At 46.0% G+C, this 19,217-nt stretch overlaps 1 protein-coding gene across 1 annotated transcript in view; it reads left to right on the top strand.

The window, feature by feature from the left end:
- The window catches only part of DPH6 (diphthamine biosynthesis 6), a 138,472-nt gene that overhangs the window by 83,639 nt on the left and 35,616 nt on the right, over positions 1–19,217 (top strand). Inside the window, exons 9-10 of the mRNA XM_068251796.1 lie at positions 1,280–1,412; positions 16,233–16,349. Of these exons, the coding sequence (XP_068107897.1) occupies positions 1,280–1,412; positions 16,233–16,349 (250 nt within the window). The remainder of the gene's footprint in view (positions 1–1,279; positions 1,413–16,232; positions 16,350–19,217) is intronic.

The following is a 19,217-nucleotide window of genomic DNA, read 5'->3' as shown; positions in this document are numbered from 1 at the left end:
TTTCCCAATCCTCTCCAGTCCACCCTTTGGCATAAACATAAATGTTGATGTGAACCAAGACCTGCATCAGGTTGGTCCATTCAGGTGCCGTTAGTCCTGGTGACTTTTCTGAAGTTTTACTTCCTTTTATAACCGCAGTATCCAGGCCAAATCCCCTCCATTGAAAAGTGTGCCTTAGGATCTTTCCAGCTGTCTTTCCACCCATGCAGGACTTCTCCTGTAACTGTCATTGTAGCCTGATCCAGCCAGGGTCTTTTTCAGCTGATGTAAGTTCCAATGGTACTCCTCAGCAGTTTTACTGTCTCTCTGTCCTACATTACCAAGTGTTATGAATATTGTGTGTGACCATGATCAGGGCCAGTTGTAGACTTTTTGCCACCTGAAGCAATGCCCCACCCCCCAGACGTGTGTTTGGAAAGCCAGACTGGAGGAGGGACACATCGAGCTGTGCACTGCCGGCACTGGCACTATGCTTACCTCCTTCTGCTTCCTCTAAGACAACATCTCCTCCCTACTGGCCCGCAGCATCTGATCCCAAGGATGCCGTGTATGTGCTGCACCAGCGCTGCATCACTCACCCGTTCTTAGCAGATTAGCAAAGGGATCACCAGCCACATGGGAAGTTCTGCTTCCTCTCTGACTACAGGGGCACCTCATGTGATCTGGCAGCATGTAACAGGTCACATGAGGCACCCCTGTAGCCATGGATACAGGATGCTGGATGGGTGGATGGAGAACCCTTCGCTGGAATGCTGAGAGCAGGTGAGTGAAGCGGGGCCATGCATCTAAAGAGGGGGAGATGGGGAGTGCAAGGAGGGGGATGTTTGGGGAGGGAGAATCGTCTTTTGTAGCCCACTATTTGTTGCTGCCCTAAAGCACGATTCACATAGCTTCATGGAAGAACCGCTCTGACCATGGTCGGAGAGGAGATGGTAACTGTCTACACATGAGCAGCCTAGGGTTGTAAAATGATCATTTGGAGTCTGCCAGCCACTAAACAGTAATGCGGCATGGTTCCATTACATTTATATACAGTGTGTCATATCTACAAATTCTTAGCTGGATGCAGACAGAAATTATTATTTTTTTAAATATTGTTATACTGAAAAATAGCTTCTCTGTCGCCGTTTTTGAGAATTGTTAGTTATACTTTAATTTTGCTTCCTTTTGGTCCCAAATTTGAATGTATATACATTAGGAAAGTAAAAAGGGGAAATAAGAGAGGTTTATGATGCTTTGTGCCTTGCTGTGAAAACTGACCTTTCACTTCTGTACACAGACCTGCAGTCCGGTGCTGAAATCAGGGGAGCCGTGTCCTTGTCATACAGAACAGCTTGTGTCAGAGGAATCAGAGCCACACAAGGAAACAGAAGATGAACCATTGGCTATTATACCCCAGGCATGGCCATCAGGTACTGTGGTCACCCTTGTTTTTTTTTTTTTTCTTTTTTTCATGACTCCTCTTTATAATGAAGCACAAGAATATCTTAACATTCAGTTTTTATTGTCATTGCCAAAAGAAAAGGTGGTGTGGCAATGCTGAGAATTGGTTAGGTGGCAAAATTAAAAGCCATTTTCCTTAATGATGGGCCTGAATTACAGGTTAGATTTTTCCTGCTTTCTGGACCCTGTGATACACCCATACACTGGGACAAATTAAAGGTGGCCATGTATCTAGTGACTTAGTAGCCCATCGATCTGAATGGCTTAGGTGACACCACATATCAGGTTTGAGAAGGTCAAAGTCCTAACTTAAACTGGCATTTGAAGTGGCATTTCTTCTTTGCTCGAAAAGAAAAAATTGGTAGCAGAACAGCATTCAAACAGTTAAAGGGAAACTGACCAAGAATCGAACTTTATCCCAATCAGTAGCCCTCTACCCCTTTTACATGAGAAATCTATTCCTTTTCACAAACAGACCATCAGGGGGTGCTGTATGACTGATATTGTGGTGAAACCCCTCCCACAAGAAACTCTGAGGACCGTGGTACTCCTGGCAGTTTCCTGTCTGTGAACCTTGTTGCATTGTGGGAAATAGCTGTTTACAGCTGGTTCCAACTGCCAAAAAAGCATGCAGCAGCTACAACACCTGCTAACAGTAGAAATGGCACCATGTAATAAATGTCAGAATGTAAATCAGGGATTTAAAAGATTTTACAATGGGCAAACACTGACTAAATCATTTATACATAATTATTGTAAAAATGAAGCACTTTTTTTATTACAATATTTTCACTGGAGTTCGTCTTTAAACACAGCACTTTCTTCTTCAGTGGAAAGCTTATTGTCCTCATTAAAGAGAATTTTTACTGTAAAAATCTTACATAAATAAACGTACCAGCCTATTTTTGTCTTCTCCTAGCCCGTCTGACATTTTCGCTGCTCTCCGCTGCTTTCTTGGTGATAAAATCACTGTTTTATTCATTGTTTTTGTAAACCATGAAGATGGCCGCCAAACAGGAAATGCATGATCAGATCAGGTGCCCGTTTAAAGTGGCTCCTCTCAAGCCTGACTTGACTCCTGGAATGTTACTTCCACTTGTTGCCTTAGCTGCTTGTCTGGGTTTTGAACTGATCGTTCTGCACTCACAGCTGTTCACAAGGTCACAACTCTGTGAGAGTCACAGACATGCTGGCTGTGAGCAGAGACCTTGCCTGTGACTCATACACACAGCACACAGGAGAGCAGAGAGGGGCGTGGAGGGGGCGTGCATAACTTCTCCCGATCACGGAAGAGGCAGCACATTCCTCCCTGGGTGGATAAAGCTTGACAAAGAAAAGAAAAGAAGATTAGATATATTACAGAGACAGTGCAATTAGAAAAGGCTGCAGTGACCCAGACCACATTAGAACAGGCATAGGAACTTATAGGATAGAAGAAATGAGGGTGAAAATTTTGATACAGAGTCTTTTTAAAGAAAATCTGTACTCTCAAATTCTTACAATAAAAAGCATACTATTCTATTCATTATGTTCTCCTGGGTCCCTCTTTGCCATTTTCTGCCGCTCCCCGCCGCGATCCTGGCTTTTAATCACCAGTTTTCGGTAGTGTTTACAAACAAAAAACATGGCTGCTAACCAGGAAGTGATGTTTGCATATATATCTCATGTTACAGTATACTACAAGTTTTTATTACATAGAGAATTATCTGCACTCCAGTCTGGGATTCTCACAGTTCTCAGCATAAGGGCTCGTTCCCACTATCGCGAATCCGCATGCGTCCAATGCATGCGGATTCGCACATGTAATGCAAGTGGATGGGCCTGTTTCCTCTGTAGCGTTGTTGAGGTGCGTTTTTTTCAGCGGTAAAAAAACGCACAAAAGAGCCAACGAATTCGCCTGCGAGTGGAATGCATGCAAATCGCCGCTAATGTATTTAATAGTAAAAACGCATGCGTTTGTTACATGCGTTTTTACCCGCGATTTCGTGTGCGATTTCGCACCTTTTTCTATTTTATTTTGCCCTGGCAGTGTCATGGTTAATTTCGCATGGCACCTTGCCATGCGAAATCGCACGCAAAATCGCGGGTAAAAACGCATGTGGAAACGCATCCGCATGCGTTTTTACAAGCGTCGGAATGCCGGCGAAATCGCGTCGCAACAGTGGAAACAAGCCCTGAGACAGGCAGCTCCCTTTCCCATCAGAGAGCTCTGTCTGTGAGTAGTAAACAAAGCACACAGAGCCTGCAGGGGGCGTGCATAACTTCTCTCTATCACAGCAGAGGCAGCACATTCCTCCCTGGGTGGACAAAGCTTGACAAAGAGAAAATTAGATAAATTACAGAGACAGTGCAACTAGAAAAGGCTGCAGTAATCCAGACCACATTATAACAGGTTTAGAAACTTATAGGATTCAAGAAATAAGGCTGAAAATTTTGTTACAGAGTCTCTCTTTAAGGTGGCCATACATGAGGCGACTTGGCTGGTTGACCATCTGATTTGAATGTTACAATCAAATCGGATGCAAATCGGCGCCGCCAAGAGCATGCCAATCAAAGATGTGACCAATTTTGGGCTGAAATCAGTGGCATGTATCGATCGGACATGTTGCAAGATGTCGGGCCGATTAGGTGTGTGGCGTTAATGTCGGCATGTATGTGACATCAGACACGTGCCCACGTAAATGCCGGCAACCACGTGGGGCGTGTGTATGTGGACAGAGCACGGAGCCAGCAGCGGACGCCGACAGGTTAAGTATTCGTGCATGGGGCACATTTTATACTAGTAGGACAGCGTGGAGTGCGGTGAGGTGGCGGATGCGGCATCACAAGGCCGATTCCTGAGAGATTTCATGCTGAAATTGATTGGGAATCAGCCTGTGGTATATGGGCAGCCAACAGATCTCTCTCCAATCAGATTTGATCAGAGAGAGATCTGACTCTTGGTTGATCTGCCCATACATCATCTAATGCATGGGCACCTTTATACTACATATAATATACCAAAATAAACAAGCAACACAGTTTTAAATTATTACTTATTTTATTTAAAATGATTGTATTTATACTTAAAGAGACACTTAAGCCAAATAAAAAAAAAATCTGTTTTACTCACCTGGGGCTTCTATCAGCCCCCTAAAGATGTCCCACGCCCTCGCAGTCACGATCCGATCCTCCTGTCCTCCGCCGCCAGCTACTTTCACTTTCCCGACTGGCCTGGCCACCCATAGCCCTCTATGTCTTCCCGTCCCCAATAGCGTCCTGAGCAGGGCGCTATTGCGGACGGGAACGCACGCGTAGAAGGAGACACGTGGCCAGGCCTGTCGGCCGAAAATTAATGTGGCTGGCACCGGGGAACAGGAGGATCCGATCATGACTGCGAGGGCACTAGACAGCTGCAGGGGGCTGGTAGAAGCCCCAGGTGAGTAAAACTGCTTTATTTTTTAGGCTTATGGATCCCTTTAACCACTTTAGGACCAGAACAATTATCTACGCCCATTCATTTCTCATTAACTTGCATAGACAAATATCTATGCCCCTGGAACATGAAGTAGGATACCTTTGGGGATTAAAAAAAATTGGGATTTACTTACCTTAGCCTTCCTCCAGCCCTGGGAGCCTATGTGTCCCTCAGCTCCACTCTCAGCCAGGGAGCATTCATCGCAGGCGTGTATTTGGATTGTTTGGTGTGTTTGGATTGCTTTAAAGGAAAACTTAAGTCATATAAAAAAAAAAAAGCCAGTTTTACTTACCTGGGGCTTCTACCGGCCCCCTGCAGTCCATGCCGGTACTCAATGATCCCCCGGTCCCCCGCCGTAGCTCAGTTTCGTTTTTGGCGACTGAGCCTGTCGCCGCCACTGGTGCACCGCGGTCCTTAAGTGGTTAAGCAATACCAGTTGCTTGGCAGTCCTACTGGGCTATTTGTCTGTAGTAATGTCTGAATCACACCTGAAAAAAATGTTTGAAACACCTGGCGCAGTAGAGATTTTCTTGTACTACACAAGTGCTGTGCAGTACAAGAACAGCTCTACTGCGCCTGTGCAGGACGGTCCCGGCAACGGGAGTGCGAACCTGGATGTGCGCGGCCAAGGCTATGCAGGGGCTGTGGCCAGAGACAGGCTCAGTCACCGAAAGTGAAGCAGAGTTGTGGCGGGGAACCAGAGGATTGTTGAGTACCGGTGCGGGCACAGGGCGACTGCACGAGGCCGGTAGAAGCCCAAGGTAAGTAAAACTGGCAGGACTTAAGTTTTCCTATAAAGGACAACTTAAGCGAGAGGTATATGGAGGCTGCCATATTTATTTCCTTTTAAGCAATATCAGTTGCCTGGCTATCCTGCTTTGCTCTGCCTCTTTTAGCCATGGGCCCTGAACAAGCATATGCAAATCAGGTGTTACAAACATTTTCAGGTGTGATTCAGACATTACTACAGCCAAATAGCCCAGTAGGGCTGCCAAGCAACTGTTATTGCTTAACCACTTAAGGACCATGGTGTTAAACCCCCTTGTGACCAGGCCATTTTTGACTAAATGGGCCACTGCAGCTTTAAGGCCTCCCTGCAGGGCCGCACAACTCAGCACACAAGTGATCCCCCCCCCCTTTTCTCCCCACTAACAGAGCTCTCTGTTGGTGGGGTCTGATCGCTCCCCCAATGTTTTTGTTTTTTTTAATAAAATTGTGCATTTTTCATCCTCCCTCCCCCGGTTAACCTATCACAGCGATCGACTATGATAGGCTTCAGCCTATCACAGTGGATCGCTTCGCTGTGTTCTAGGGGAACAGCCGTGTGTGTCCCCAGCACAGTGCTGCCTTAGATCGCAGCGCTTCACAGCCTAATTAGACGGCGGTTTCGCTGTCTAACAGTCACCGAGCAGTGATCGCCTCTGGGAGATTGAAGGCGGAGCTCCGTCTCCCAAGCGGAGATGCGTGTGCATCAGCACGGCCACGCTCTCCTGCTATGCCCATAGGAAACCATTCACAGCAATCTGCTTGGAGTGGTCCTGGGGCTGCGGTCGGCAAGAGGTTAAAAGGAAATAAATATGTCATCCTCCATATTCTTCTCACTTCAGTTGCCCTTTAAAGGGACAGAGCTGTTTCTATTCATCTCATTTTGTGGTTGAATTACAGTGAGAGCTGTACTAGTGATGCTACATAATCTAATTGGTGATGCCTGTTTGAAGCCTAGGCACAGTGGGAATGTCATGTTGGATTTATTCAGGAGGAGAGATTCCCAATAATGTCCCAGATAGCTCATTAATTGGCTAATTGCACTTTATGCAGTTAGTGAAGGATGCATGGGTGCCATTTTAGTACTGAATGTTATTTTAATATCACACAGGAGATTAGTCAAGCCATCTTTGTGAGCGTCTCAATAAATGTAATATTTATAATGGGCACTATTGCTATGGTGCTGAATTTATTGCTAATGTGTGAATTATGAGACTTACATGAGCAGGCTCCCTTCCAATTAATGTAGGAGTTAACTAGCGCTGTACTAACTAGTGCAGGTTTTACTGCTACTTTGAAAAAATAAATGACCCCTTTAATAACTGGTTGCACCACCTTTAGCACCAGTAATTGCAGACAAGCATTCCCTATAATTTAATATCAGTCTTTATTGTGGCACACCCTGTTTTGCAGAATTGCTTTAAGAAAAACTTGTTTCCGGTTCTGCCAAAGCACCTCTGTTTAGTTTAAAGTATACCTAGGACCACTATCGCGCAAACTGTAAAATTAAAAATACATCTAAACATGTACAAATAAGAAGTATGTTTTCTTGTAGAGCAAATTGAGCGATAAATTACTTTTCTCCTATGTTGCTGTCACTTACAATAAGTAGTAGAAATCTGACCGAACCGCCAGGTTTTAGACCAGTCCATCTTTTCCAGACATCCCCTGAAAAGGATTTATACAATGATGCTGGCCAGCAGGGTCGGACTGGGACACTAAGGGCCCACCAGGAAAGTTTTAGCCTGGAGCCCACTCAACCTTCTCCCCTCCCTCCCAATTTGGGCTCACATACGCATATACTCTAGATATTGTGCGCAAATGTCAGTGCTATGTAATTAATTTGGTAGGTCATTTGACTATGGTAGGGAACAGATTGTGAGCTCAGTCTATAACAGGGAGATGGCTACATGCGGCGTATGTAGCAAGAAAACGGGAGTGGCCATGCACTGGAACATGGGCGTAGCCATGATGGGTCATGGGCAGACTCAAAAATACACAAAATAAGTAGTGATGTTATTCACAAACAGTGGGTCTGACAAAATAAACTGTAGATAAAATAATCAAGTAGTAACATGCCTCATGATAATTCATCAAGTAGTCAAATGCCGCTAGATAAAAATATTAAGTAGCCACACAACTCCAGATAAAATAATTAAGTAGCCAGGTGCCTTACAGTAAACAAAACAAAAAAAAAAAATAGCCAGGTGCGTCAAAATAAAATAATTTAGTAACCAAATGGGCCTTGTATACATACATTTAAGTAGACATGTTCCCCAGAAAATAGAATTAAGTAGCCACATACCCATATATATCAGTATTAGGTAGCCAGGGCTGGGGAGGGCTGGGTGCTTTGCTGTGTGCTACTGCTTGCAGTGCTAGGTGGCCTTAGAGCATGCAGGGCCTGAGGCAAATGTCATATGAAGGGCCTAGAGCCTGAGTATGGGTAGCCAGCTATAGGTGTCCACAGTATAGGTAGTTAGATATAGGTGCCCTCGGTATAGGTAACAAGTTATAGGTGTACCTATTATTGGTAATTAGCTATAGGCACCCCCAGTATAGGTAGCAAGGGGTCCCAAGTATAGGTAGTGAGCTATAGGTGTCCCCAGTATAGGTAGTTATAGGTGTCCCCAGTATAGGTATATAGGTAGTTATCTATAGGTGTCCCCAGTATAGGTAGCAAGTTATAGGTGTACTCAGTATAGGTAGCAAGTTATAGGTGTCCCCAATATAGGTAGTGAGCTATAGGTGTCCCTAGTATAGGTAGCAAGTTATAGGTGTCCCCAGTATAGGTAGTTAGCTATAGGTGTCCCCAGTATAGGTAATTATAGGTGTCCCCAGTATAGGTAGTTAGCTATATGTGTCCCCAGTATAGGTAATTGGCTATAGGTGTCCCCAGTATAGGTAGTTAGCTATAGGTGTCCCCAGTATAGGTAGTTATAGGTGTCTCCAGTATAGGTAGTTGGCTATCGGTGTCCCAGTATAGGTTGTTAAAGGTGTCCCCAGTATAGGTTGTTAGCTTTAGGTATCCCCAGTAGTTAGCTATAGGTGTCCCCAGTATAGGTAATTAGCTATAGGTGTGCCCAGTATAGGTAGTTATAGGTGTCTCAAGTATAGGTAGCTGGCTATCGGTGTCCCAGTATAGGTAGTATAGGTAGTTAGCTTTAGGTGTCTCCAGTAGTTAGCTATAGGGGCTAGGCCTACCAGAAAAATTCCTGCGTTTCTGGTGGCCCAGTACGAGCCTGCTAGCCAGCCTCCCTGCTCGTTGCACACTTTTTCTGGCAGTTGGACAGAGGATCTGCCATTCACTACATGCTTTTGAAAATAAAGAAAATCCTGAGAATCCCCCATAAGGAGTAGGGCTAGTCCAAAACCTGTCGGTTCTGTCAGATTTCTACTACCTTCTGTAAGCGATCACAACATAGGAGAAAAGTCATTTATGGCTCATTTGACTCTAGGAGAAACGTATTTCTTATTTGTATGTGTTTACATGTATTTTACGATTTTCGTGATATTGGTCCTTTAAATTACTAAAGACTGAACATGATTAAAGAAATTGTTTAAATTGCTGCCCTTTTACTGTAATCTGTGCACAAAGTTCTGTGTTGTGCTTAGCAAGCAGACAAAGCCCACTGTTACAGAGTTATTTCCTTCCTGAAGCTGCAAAAGCTGAGGGCTGTTGCAGCTTGAGGAAGAAATCACTCCACAACAGCGAGCTGTGAGCTTCTTGCAATGTAATTTGTTTACAGCCATTATTTCAGCAAGAAGACAGAGTTTTCCTTTAAGATATATATATAACAGAGAAATTCAGTCTAATGAAATAGCCTTTTTTGAACGGAATTCAGCTTTCAGCTTTTTTATGGCTGGCTGCCCCCAGGTCCACACTATGTTTTTTGATAGTTATTATTATTATTATTATTTATTGTATTTATAAAGTGTCAACTTATTACGCAGCGCTGGACAATAAGTATATACAATGATACATGGATGACAGACATAACAAGGTTATACATCATAGGACAAAGCTATACAAGGCAAACAGGGTGCAAGATACATGAGCATGCGATTTTGGGCTAGTTAGGTAGGCCCAGTAATACAAGTACCAGGCAGTCAGGAAAGGAGCACATGATCATGTAGAATACACTAGGGAAGGGAGGATCATGCCAAAGGCTTACAATCTAATGGGAAGTGGGGTGGAAAAACTAGGTAGGGCTGTGGAATAAATATTCAGTAGAGAGTTACTTTGTGGTAGGGTGTGGGTAGGCCATCATAGAGAGGTGGGTTTTAAGGGCTTGCTTGAATGTGTTGAAGGAGAGAGCAAGTCTGATGGGCAGTGGAAGGGAGTTCCAGAGGGTGGGGGTGGCTCTTGAGAAATCCTGCAGGACCAGAGGGGAAGACCCGGTGTATACCTGTGAACAAGCTCCTTGATGTAGATAGAGCAGGTTTTGTGGACAGATTTATACGCCAGGCATAGAATATTGAAACTTATCCTCCTGAATTGGATAGGGAGCCAGTGCAAGGATTTACAGAGGGGAGATGTGGATGCAGAGCGGTGCGAAGAATGGATGAGTCTTGCAGCAGTGGCGTTCCTACCATAGGGCGCAGGGGGGCGTGGCGCACCGGGTGCCAGACAGCCAGGGGGGTGTCGCCACGACCCCCCATAGACAAAGTAATGCAGAAGCGGGGAAGAGCAGCGCTAGGAGGAGGGGTGACAGCAGGGATAGCGGCGGGGAGGGGAGACATATCCCCCCCCCTCCCTCACCTGGGTCCCCTCCTGCCTCTCTTTCCCCCCCCCCCCCCCAAATTTGCGGGCCAGGGGCAGTGGGCAGCGAGCAGGCGGGCGCGGAGAATACTTACGTCACTTCCGCGTATCAGCCTGGAACGCTGCGTCGCCGTCACGTGCCTCTTCTGCACCTCCAATCATTGGAGGCGCAGAAGAGGCACGTGACGGCGACACAGCGTTCCAGACTGATACGCGGAAGTAACGTGAGTATTCTCCGCGCCCGCCTGCTCGCCGTTTGCTGCCCGGCGCCCTCTGCCCGCATTTTGGGGGGGGGGGGGGATGAGAGAGGCAGAAGGAGGGGACCCAGGTGAGGAAGGGGCTATGTCCCCCCCCCTCCCCACCGCTATCCCTGCTGTCACCACTCTTCTAGCTACACTGGGGGGGGGGGGGGCACTATGATAGCTACACTGTGGGCCACTATACTACCTAAACTGGGGGCCACTATACTACCTATACTGGGGGCAGCTATACGGGGGCCACTATACTAGCTACACTGGGCATGGGGGTCGCTACACTAGCTATACTGGGGGCCACTATACTACCTAAACTGGGGGCCACTATACTACCTAAACTGGGGGCCACTATACTACCTAAACTGGGGGCCACTATACTACCTATACTGGGGACCACTATACTACCTATACGGGGGCCACTATACTAGCTACACTGGGCATGGGGGTCGCTACACTAGCTATACTGGGGGCCACTATATTACCTATAGGGGGGAGGGGCACCATACCATACTAGCTACCTATACTGGGGGCAGTTGCGGCACCGGGGGGTGCTTTGGGTGCTGAAGCATCCCCTAAAATTCTCCAAGCACCCCCCAGCGTGAACTGACCTTCGGCATCTAATAGATGCCGTGTCAGTTCACCGCAGCGGCAGAGCAGGGCTATAGTAAAATGTCCGAAGCCCTGCTCTGGAGACTTTGGGAGTTTCAGTTGCTGTCTGCAGAGGATCGTGGGAGCTGCGCACCGGACGGAGGCCCGGAACAGGAGCTCTGCTGCAGGTGAGTAAATGGTTTTTATTTTTATTTTTTATTTATATTTTTACGTTTATGTTCTGGCCAGGTCTGCTTCACGATTGAAGTGTTTTCTGGGCAAATCTGCCGACATGATTGCATGTATTTTCTGGACAAATCTGCCGACATGATTGCATGTATTCTCTGGGCAAATCTGCCGACATGATTGCATGTATTTTCTGGGCAAATCTGCCGACATGATTGCATGTATTTTCTGGGCAAATCTGCCGACATGATTGCATGTATTTTCTGGGCAAATCTGCCGACATGATTGCATGTATTCTCTGGGCAAATCTGCCGACATGATTGCATGTATTTTCTGGGCAAATCTGCCGACCTGATTGAACGTATTCTCTGGGCAAATCTGCCGACATGATTGTATGTATTTTCTGGGCAAATCTGCCGACATGATTGCATGTATTTTCTGGGCAAATCTGCCGACATGATTGAACGTATTCTCTGGGCAAATCTGCCGACATGATTGCATGTATTTTCTGGGCAAATCTGCCGACATGATTGAACGTATTCTCTGGGCAAATCTGCCGACATGATTGCATGTATTTTCTGGGCAAATCTGCACACATTACGTGCATTTTCTTGAGAAAACCTGGACAAGTATGTGAATTTTCTGGGGAAAGGGTCACCAAAACTTGGGTCCACTGTCTTTGCGTTGCACTTTTAAAGGGAACCCGAGGTGAGAATAATAGTGAGGCTGCTATATTTATCTCCTTTTAAGCAATACCAGTTGCCTGGCTGCCGTGCTGGTCCTCTGCCTCTAATTCTTTCAACCATAGAACCTGAACAAGCATGCTTGTTTCTGGTGTGATTCAGTTCACTACTGCAACCAAATAGATCAGCAGGGCTGGCAGGCAACTAGTATTGTTTAAAAGGAAATAAATATGGCAGCCTCCATATCACTCTCACCCCAGGTTCACGGTAAATTACAGTTAGCTCCGCCCTCATCCGGTCACGGTCACGCCCATTTTTTTGCCGTTATACCCCCACCCGTTTTTTGCCCCTTTAATTTTTTGGGGGGGGGGGGGGGGGGTGTCTTATAATACCCAGCACCGGGTGTCAAATACCCTAGGTACGCCACTGTCTTGCAGCCACGTTCATAAATGATTAAAGGGGGGCAATGTGTTTGAAGAGGCCAGACAGGAGGGAGTTACAGTAATCAAGACGGGAGATTATGAGGGCATGGATGAGCAACTTGGTTGTGTCCGGGGTTCAGAAGGGGGCGGATCTTGGAGATATTACGGAGGTGGAAATTGCAGGCTCTGGTGACTTTTCGGATGTGGGGGAGGAAGGAGAGGTCAGAGTCCAGGGTGACGCCCAGACAACTGGGAGGAAGGGTGAATTGTTGTGTTGCCAATTGTGAGGTGGAAATCTGGGAGGGGTGCAGCAGCATGGGGTCGAAAGATCAGGAGCTCCGTTTTGTCTAAGTTAAGCTACAGAAACCTAGCTGTCATCCAAGAGGAAATTGTTGATAGACATGAGGAGACCTTGTCCATGGTGGTGGAGGAGATATAGGGGGTATGGAGGTAAATCTGAGTGTCGTCAGCATAAAGGTGGTATTTGAAGCCCAGGTAGGAGATGTTTGCCAATTGAGGAAGTGTGTATTGAGAACAGAAGGGGGCCCAGAACAGAGCCCCGGTGGATCCCGCCTGAGAGGGAGGCAGGGGTTGAGGAGGAGACGTGAAGGAAGTCGCAAAGGTGCGATTGGCTAGGTAGGAGGAGGTCCAGGCCAAGGCGAGGTCATGGATGCCCATGGACTGTAGTGATTGATGGAGGAGGGGGGTGGTCTACAGTATCAATTGCAGAGGAAATGTCAAGGAGGAGCAGGGTGGAATAACTGCATTTGGCTCTGGCAAGGGTAAGGTCGTTGAATACCTTGGAGAGTGCTGTTTCAGTTGAGTGTGCAGGTTGGAATCCAGACTGTAGGGGGTCAAGTAGGGTATTGGTGTTGAGGTATTGGGTAATGTGTTGGTGGTCCAGGCATTCAAGGAGTTTAGAGGCACAGGTAAGGAGGGAGATTGGGCGGTAGTTTGAGGGTAGGGATGGGTCAAGTGAAGGTTTTTTTCAGCAGGGGAAGTACAGTGGCCTGTTTGAAGGCTTTGGGGAAGGTGCCTATGGTAAGGAAAAGGTTGAATAAGGAGGTGATGATTGGGGCCAGGTCAGGGAAGTGGGGGCGAAGGGAGCTTGAGGGGTACAGGGTCAAGGGGGGAGGAAGTGGGAGGGGAAGCCGCTAGCAACAGGCTGAGTTCATCAATGGTGGCAAGAGCAAAAGAAGTGAAAGGTTGATGAGGCAAGGGAGCGGCTAGGAGGAAAGGTAAGGAGGCGACCTGGGAGATGATGGGAAGGAGGGATGGAGGAGGGAAATTTCATTGCATATTGTTACAATTTTAGTGGTGAAGTGGTTGGTGAATTTGTTGGCTGAGAGGGAGGAGCTGGAAGGGGGAGGAGTGGGGTTGAGCAGGGAATTAAAGGTGGCAAAAAGCTGTTGAGGGTTAGAAGCTTGGGTTCCGATTAAGGCTGCAAAGTAAGTTAGTGGTATATCTCATATATCTCACTGTGGTGGATTAGTCTAGTACGGAACACTGTGCGCAAACTGTTTTTGGAAGCCAACATCCTCCATTTTGTTGCTTCTGTTTTGAATGTAAGTTGTGTAACCTGCCTATATTTAGGCTATGCACATCCATGCAATTTGTGATTTAGATGCAGCCTGCCTTGTGAAGTGCTGCCACCTCCTCCTGCTGTATTGCAATACAAGTTTACATATGGCTAGCTGCATCCATTTCAGTTTGCATTCCGTTTTAATCTTAGTTTAGGGTTTAGTGAATAGTTTGCATCTGTCTTGAATACTAGATGTGTTTTTAGGCTCTAGGGAGTTCTGCACACCTCTGTTGGTAGTCATTTCAGGTGCAGCCTCATAAGAAGCACTGCTAATTTCTCTCTGAATTCAGCTTTCAGCAGAAGGTTATATGATTGTATCCGGTTTTAGTCTGGACTATACAGAGCCAGGCACGTACTAGAACGCTCCCAACTGATAAACCCTAATTTTTCATGACACAAGTACAATTCATCTGGTCCTATGGTCGTGGTACATGTCAGCACAACCTAAGAGCAAGGCCAGGAAGTGGCTGGCATGTTTTCAACATACTACATCAATTGTATGATCCAATGGACAATTTATAATCTAAGGAACACCTAAACACCCTCAGCCCACCTACTATGGGATAGGACTAATTAGCACTTGCTTAACCCAGGATATCTATGATGTATTTGTAATGTTATAAGTTACTGGTAGGCTATTGCTTGTTATTACTGATGCTTCTTGCTTCATGATAATGATCATGCATCTAAGATATACTCCATGCTGAATTGATGCCAATAAACGTTGTATATACTCCAAGCGTTACCGCGCGCGTCATACTGTCTTTTTGTCTAATTGTACAATGTGCATCCTTGGCCCTCACAAATACTGTGCCCCTAAAAAAACCTATAGACAGTTGGCAGCACCTAGAGGTTTTGTCATAAGCTGCAACAACAGGAGCACAATGAGATTCACCCCTACAATACATGCGTACTTTAAGACTAAAGACGATTCTCAAAAGGCCAATTCAACAACACAGTAGGGAGTAACAGCTCAGTCAGTAAGATTGTAAGCCGCCACCCCCATCTTGGGCTTTAATAATACTACACTTGTAAGCACAATAGGATCTTGTCCTAGATGGATGCAAGCAATTAGAATATACACTGTTTCATAAATGCAGCTATCAAACCAATAAACGTTGATTCAGGTAATACTTTGATTAACTTAATTTACAGGGTTTATTGCAAGCTTTTGAAACGTTAAGTTTCTTTTTTAGGCATTATACAGATCTGTAGAAGAACCATACAAAAGTGAATGTAACATACAGAGACTTAAGGTAGCCATACAGCAGGCGACTTGGCGACCGACCGACCATCCGATTCGATTATTATTGATGCTGCAGTGCTGGCAAGTGCTTGCCGACCGACAAGACGACCAAATTCAGGACAAAAAATTGGGCACATAAGTCGATCACACATGCTGCAAGATGTTCGATCGAGTTGCTCAGTCGGGTGCGTGGTGGTAACGGTGTGAAATTTGTGGACAATCGACAACCATGACGAAACCCCCAGCGCTGTCCCTCCTAATGTTAAATGTGTGTCTCCCCAGACGTCACACACACTGCCACGTTACTAAGCAACCACCTGGCATGTGTGTGTATGAAGAACAGAGTGTGCCTGGAGCCAGGGGGACAAGCGGAGGCCACAGAAAGGTAAGGTATAACTTGCACTGGGTACCGGGAGAACATGTAACATTAGGGGGATAGCGTCAGGGAGGGCGAGGCAGTCTGATGTGGCATTGCCAAATCCGGATCGATTTCAGCAAGTAATTGTTTGAGAATCGGCCTGCGGTGTATGGGCAGCCAACAGATCTCTCTCTGATTGAATCTGATTAGAAAGAGATGTGTCTCTTGGTCGAATCTGCCCATCATCGCTAGATGTATGGCTACTTTATATATGATTCTGTCAGACACCATGTCACACAGTTTTACCTTCTTTGAAATGTTAGACTTCCTCAGTGTTCAGATCTATTGAACTCTGGAAGCATTTGACAAATAAGGAAGTATTTTACATATCCCTATCTTGTTCATTAACTGGGGACTACCTGTAATTATCATGTTGTGTTAACGAGGCAGACGAAATTTAATTGGAAAACGCATTCTTGTTTCTAGGTAATGCTGTTTATTGGTCACCTCAGACACATAGTGGATTCCAGTGGATCAGTGAAGTTGCTGCTGCTGGGAATAATGTAGCGGAAGCCACTCGAGCTGCCCTCTCATCACTGAAAGGTAAATATATGTGGGACAGAAAATGCCAATAATTCTGTAAGTCAGTCAGTATGCAGAGTCTGGGGCCTCTTATAGCACACTTTGAGCAGGAATGAAACTTTGTCCTTGTGTAAGGCTAGTAAAACTATTTCGGAAGAGCTGTAATTTTGTACTAATACTTAGGGTGTGTTCTTTACTGTTCTGTGATAATAAGAACAAAAGGCACTTGTAAAACACCTTTAATTGGCTGATTTTGCAATTTGTAATCTTTGTCATGGATCAGTTTTAATAACTCTTAACCCCATTGCTGTGGCGACTGTCTGCTTTCACTCTGTTGGCTTGATCTGTAAATGAAGGTCATGCTGTACTTTTATGTAAAGAGCCAGCACACACGCTGTAGCTCCGCCCTGCATTGCACACAAGCCAGGGTTATTATTCGGAGCAATGTGGTGCCAAAGTAGTCAGAGTAGTCTGTGAGTGACTAGATCTGTTGGCAATGCAGGCAGTGGGGAGCCCAAATGCACCCAGATGTACAGTATTATATTGTCCAAGTCCAACATTTATTTGGGGAGGGTTAACCACTTAAGGACCACGCTATTTTTGGCTGATCTGTGCTGCATGGGCTCTCCAGCCCACAGCACAGATCAGATTTCAGGCAGGGCGTTCAGACTCCCCCCCCACCCCCCCCCCCCTTTTTTTCCCACTAGGGGGATGTCCTGCTGGGGGTTCTGATCACCGCCGCTCTGTGTGGCCGAGCGGGGGGGGGGCTCCTCAAAGCCTCCCTCCGCAGCGATATTGCTCCCTCCCTCTCTTTCCCTCCCTCTCCCTCTGGCTATGGGCGGCACAGGACAGCGATCCGTCCTGTACCGCCTCTAATAGGCTTTATCCTATCAGACGGCGGCGATCCCCGGGCAATCAGAGGCCGGGGATCGCCGATCTCCTTTACGGCACTGCTGCGACAGCAGCACCGTATGATGTAAACACAGGGGATTTCTTCCCCGCGTGTTTACAATTAGCTTGCGAGCCGCGATCGGAGGCTCGCAGGCTGTTCATGGAGACACCCTCCGTGAACTGACATCGAACGAGCGGCCGTTTCCATGGAAACACCACTTCGACCTGCCGACGCCTATCAGCGTTAAGTGGTTAATGGTTTATTAAAAGTAGTGCCAGATCTACTTAAAGGACCACTGAAGTGAGAGATATATGGAGGCTGCCATATCTATTTCCTTTTAAGCAATACCAGTTGCCTGGCTACCATGCGAATCTTCTGCCTCTAATACTTTTAGCCATAGACTCTGAACAAGCATGCAGCAGATCATATGTTTCTGACATTAATGTCAGATCTGACCAGATTAACCGCATGCTTGTTCCTGATGTTATTCAGACACTACTCCAGCCAAATAGATCAGCAGGGCTTCCAGGAAACTGGCATTGTTTAAAAGTAAATAAATATGGCAGTCTCCATATCCTTCTCGCTTCAGTTGTTCTTTAATTTGCAGTACCCTGGCAGATATTTTCTCTTGGATTATATACCAACTAATGTTTGCAGTTTAGATTATCACTAAAGCTATTTTAACTCTGCAACTGATGTTTGCAGTTACAGATTCTAGAGGCAAGCAAATGTTCACGTTTTACAACACTTATTAAAGGACTACTATCGTGAAATATGTAACATTTAAAATGCATGTAAACCCATACAAATGAGAAGTACATTTCTCCCAGAGTAATGAGCCATAAATTGCTTTTCTCCTATGTTGTTGTCACAGTAGGTAGTATAAATCTGACATTACCGACAGGTTTTGGGCTAATCCATATCTTCATGGGGGATTCTTAGCATGGCCTTTAGTCTTTAAAAAACACCCCTTAAAAGGGAACTATACAAAGATGCTGGCCAGCCTCCCTGCTCACTGCACACTATTTTGGTAGTTGGATGGAGCAACTGACACTCAAGTGCTCTTGAAAATAGAGAAAATCCTAAAAATCCACCATGAAGAGATGGACTAGTCTAAAACCTGTCGGTTCTGTCACATTTCCATTACCTACTGCAAGTGACAGCAACATTGGAGAAAAGCAGTTTATGTTTATTTTTACTATGAAAGAGATGTACTTCATATTCAAATGTGTTTACATGTATTTTAAATTTTATGATTTTCGTGATACTGTTCCTTTAAGTGTGCTTAAAATGGGGCTCTGAAAAATTCCGATATGTTGGGTAGCGAACTGCTAAAAACACCACCTGTGACATAGGCCTATTAGATCCAGAACTGCATTTCCCGAATACTCCCTTAACGACGCAGGAAGATGGATCCCAGCGACGTCTCCCGACAACGAGCGTTCCCCGATCCATCTTCTTGCCAGCAGTACACGCGATGGGTGCGAATGGGAAGTCAAGCGATCGAGGTACTTTGCGTGGAGTCGTTGTGGGTTCTTAAAGATCCGATCCACTGTGACGGTCAGTATCACCGCACGTTGCCAAATGCCGTTCGCATAATTGCGTGCCTGTACCCACATCGCGAGACTCCGATCACTAGTCACTCAAAAAATCGCTGGTCGTTAGAGAAATCATTGTAGAAATCGCATAGTGGGTATGAGTCTTTAGATGATGGGTATCTGCTAATACCGTGCTGACTACACTGAACCCTGATAGCTGATATCAGTTTGTAGTTTTGCTAATCAGTGTATGACTAATAATTAATTGTAGCCATGGGTGGATTTCAGGCCACAAAGGCCATGGCCCTAGGGCACCAGGAACCAAGGGGCGGGCAGCCATAGCGGCAAGTGCCTGACCAAGCTATTCCTAATGCTACAAACAGGAACGTTTGTTGCGTCAGCACAGATAGGTCAGAGGAACTGACAGATAGGTCAGAGGAACTCCAGGGTGTAGGCGCA

The sequence above is a fragment of the Hyperolius riggenbachi genome, chromosome 9 (assembly GCF_040937935.1).
Source record: "Hyperolius riggenbachi isolate aHypRig1 chromosome 9, aHypRig1.pri, whole genome shotgun sequence".
NCBI lineage: Eukaryota > Metazoa > Chordata > Amphibia > Anura > Hyperoliidae > Hyperolius > Hyperolius riggenbachi.
This window is presented reverse-complemented; position numbering and strand designations above follow the sequence as displayed.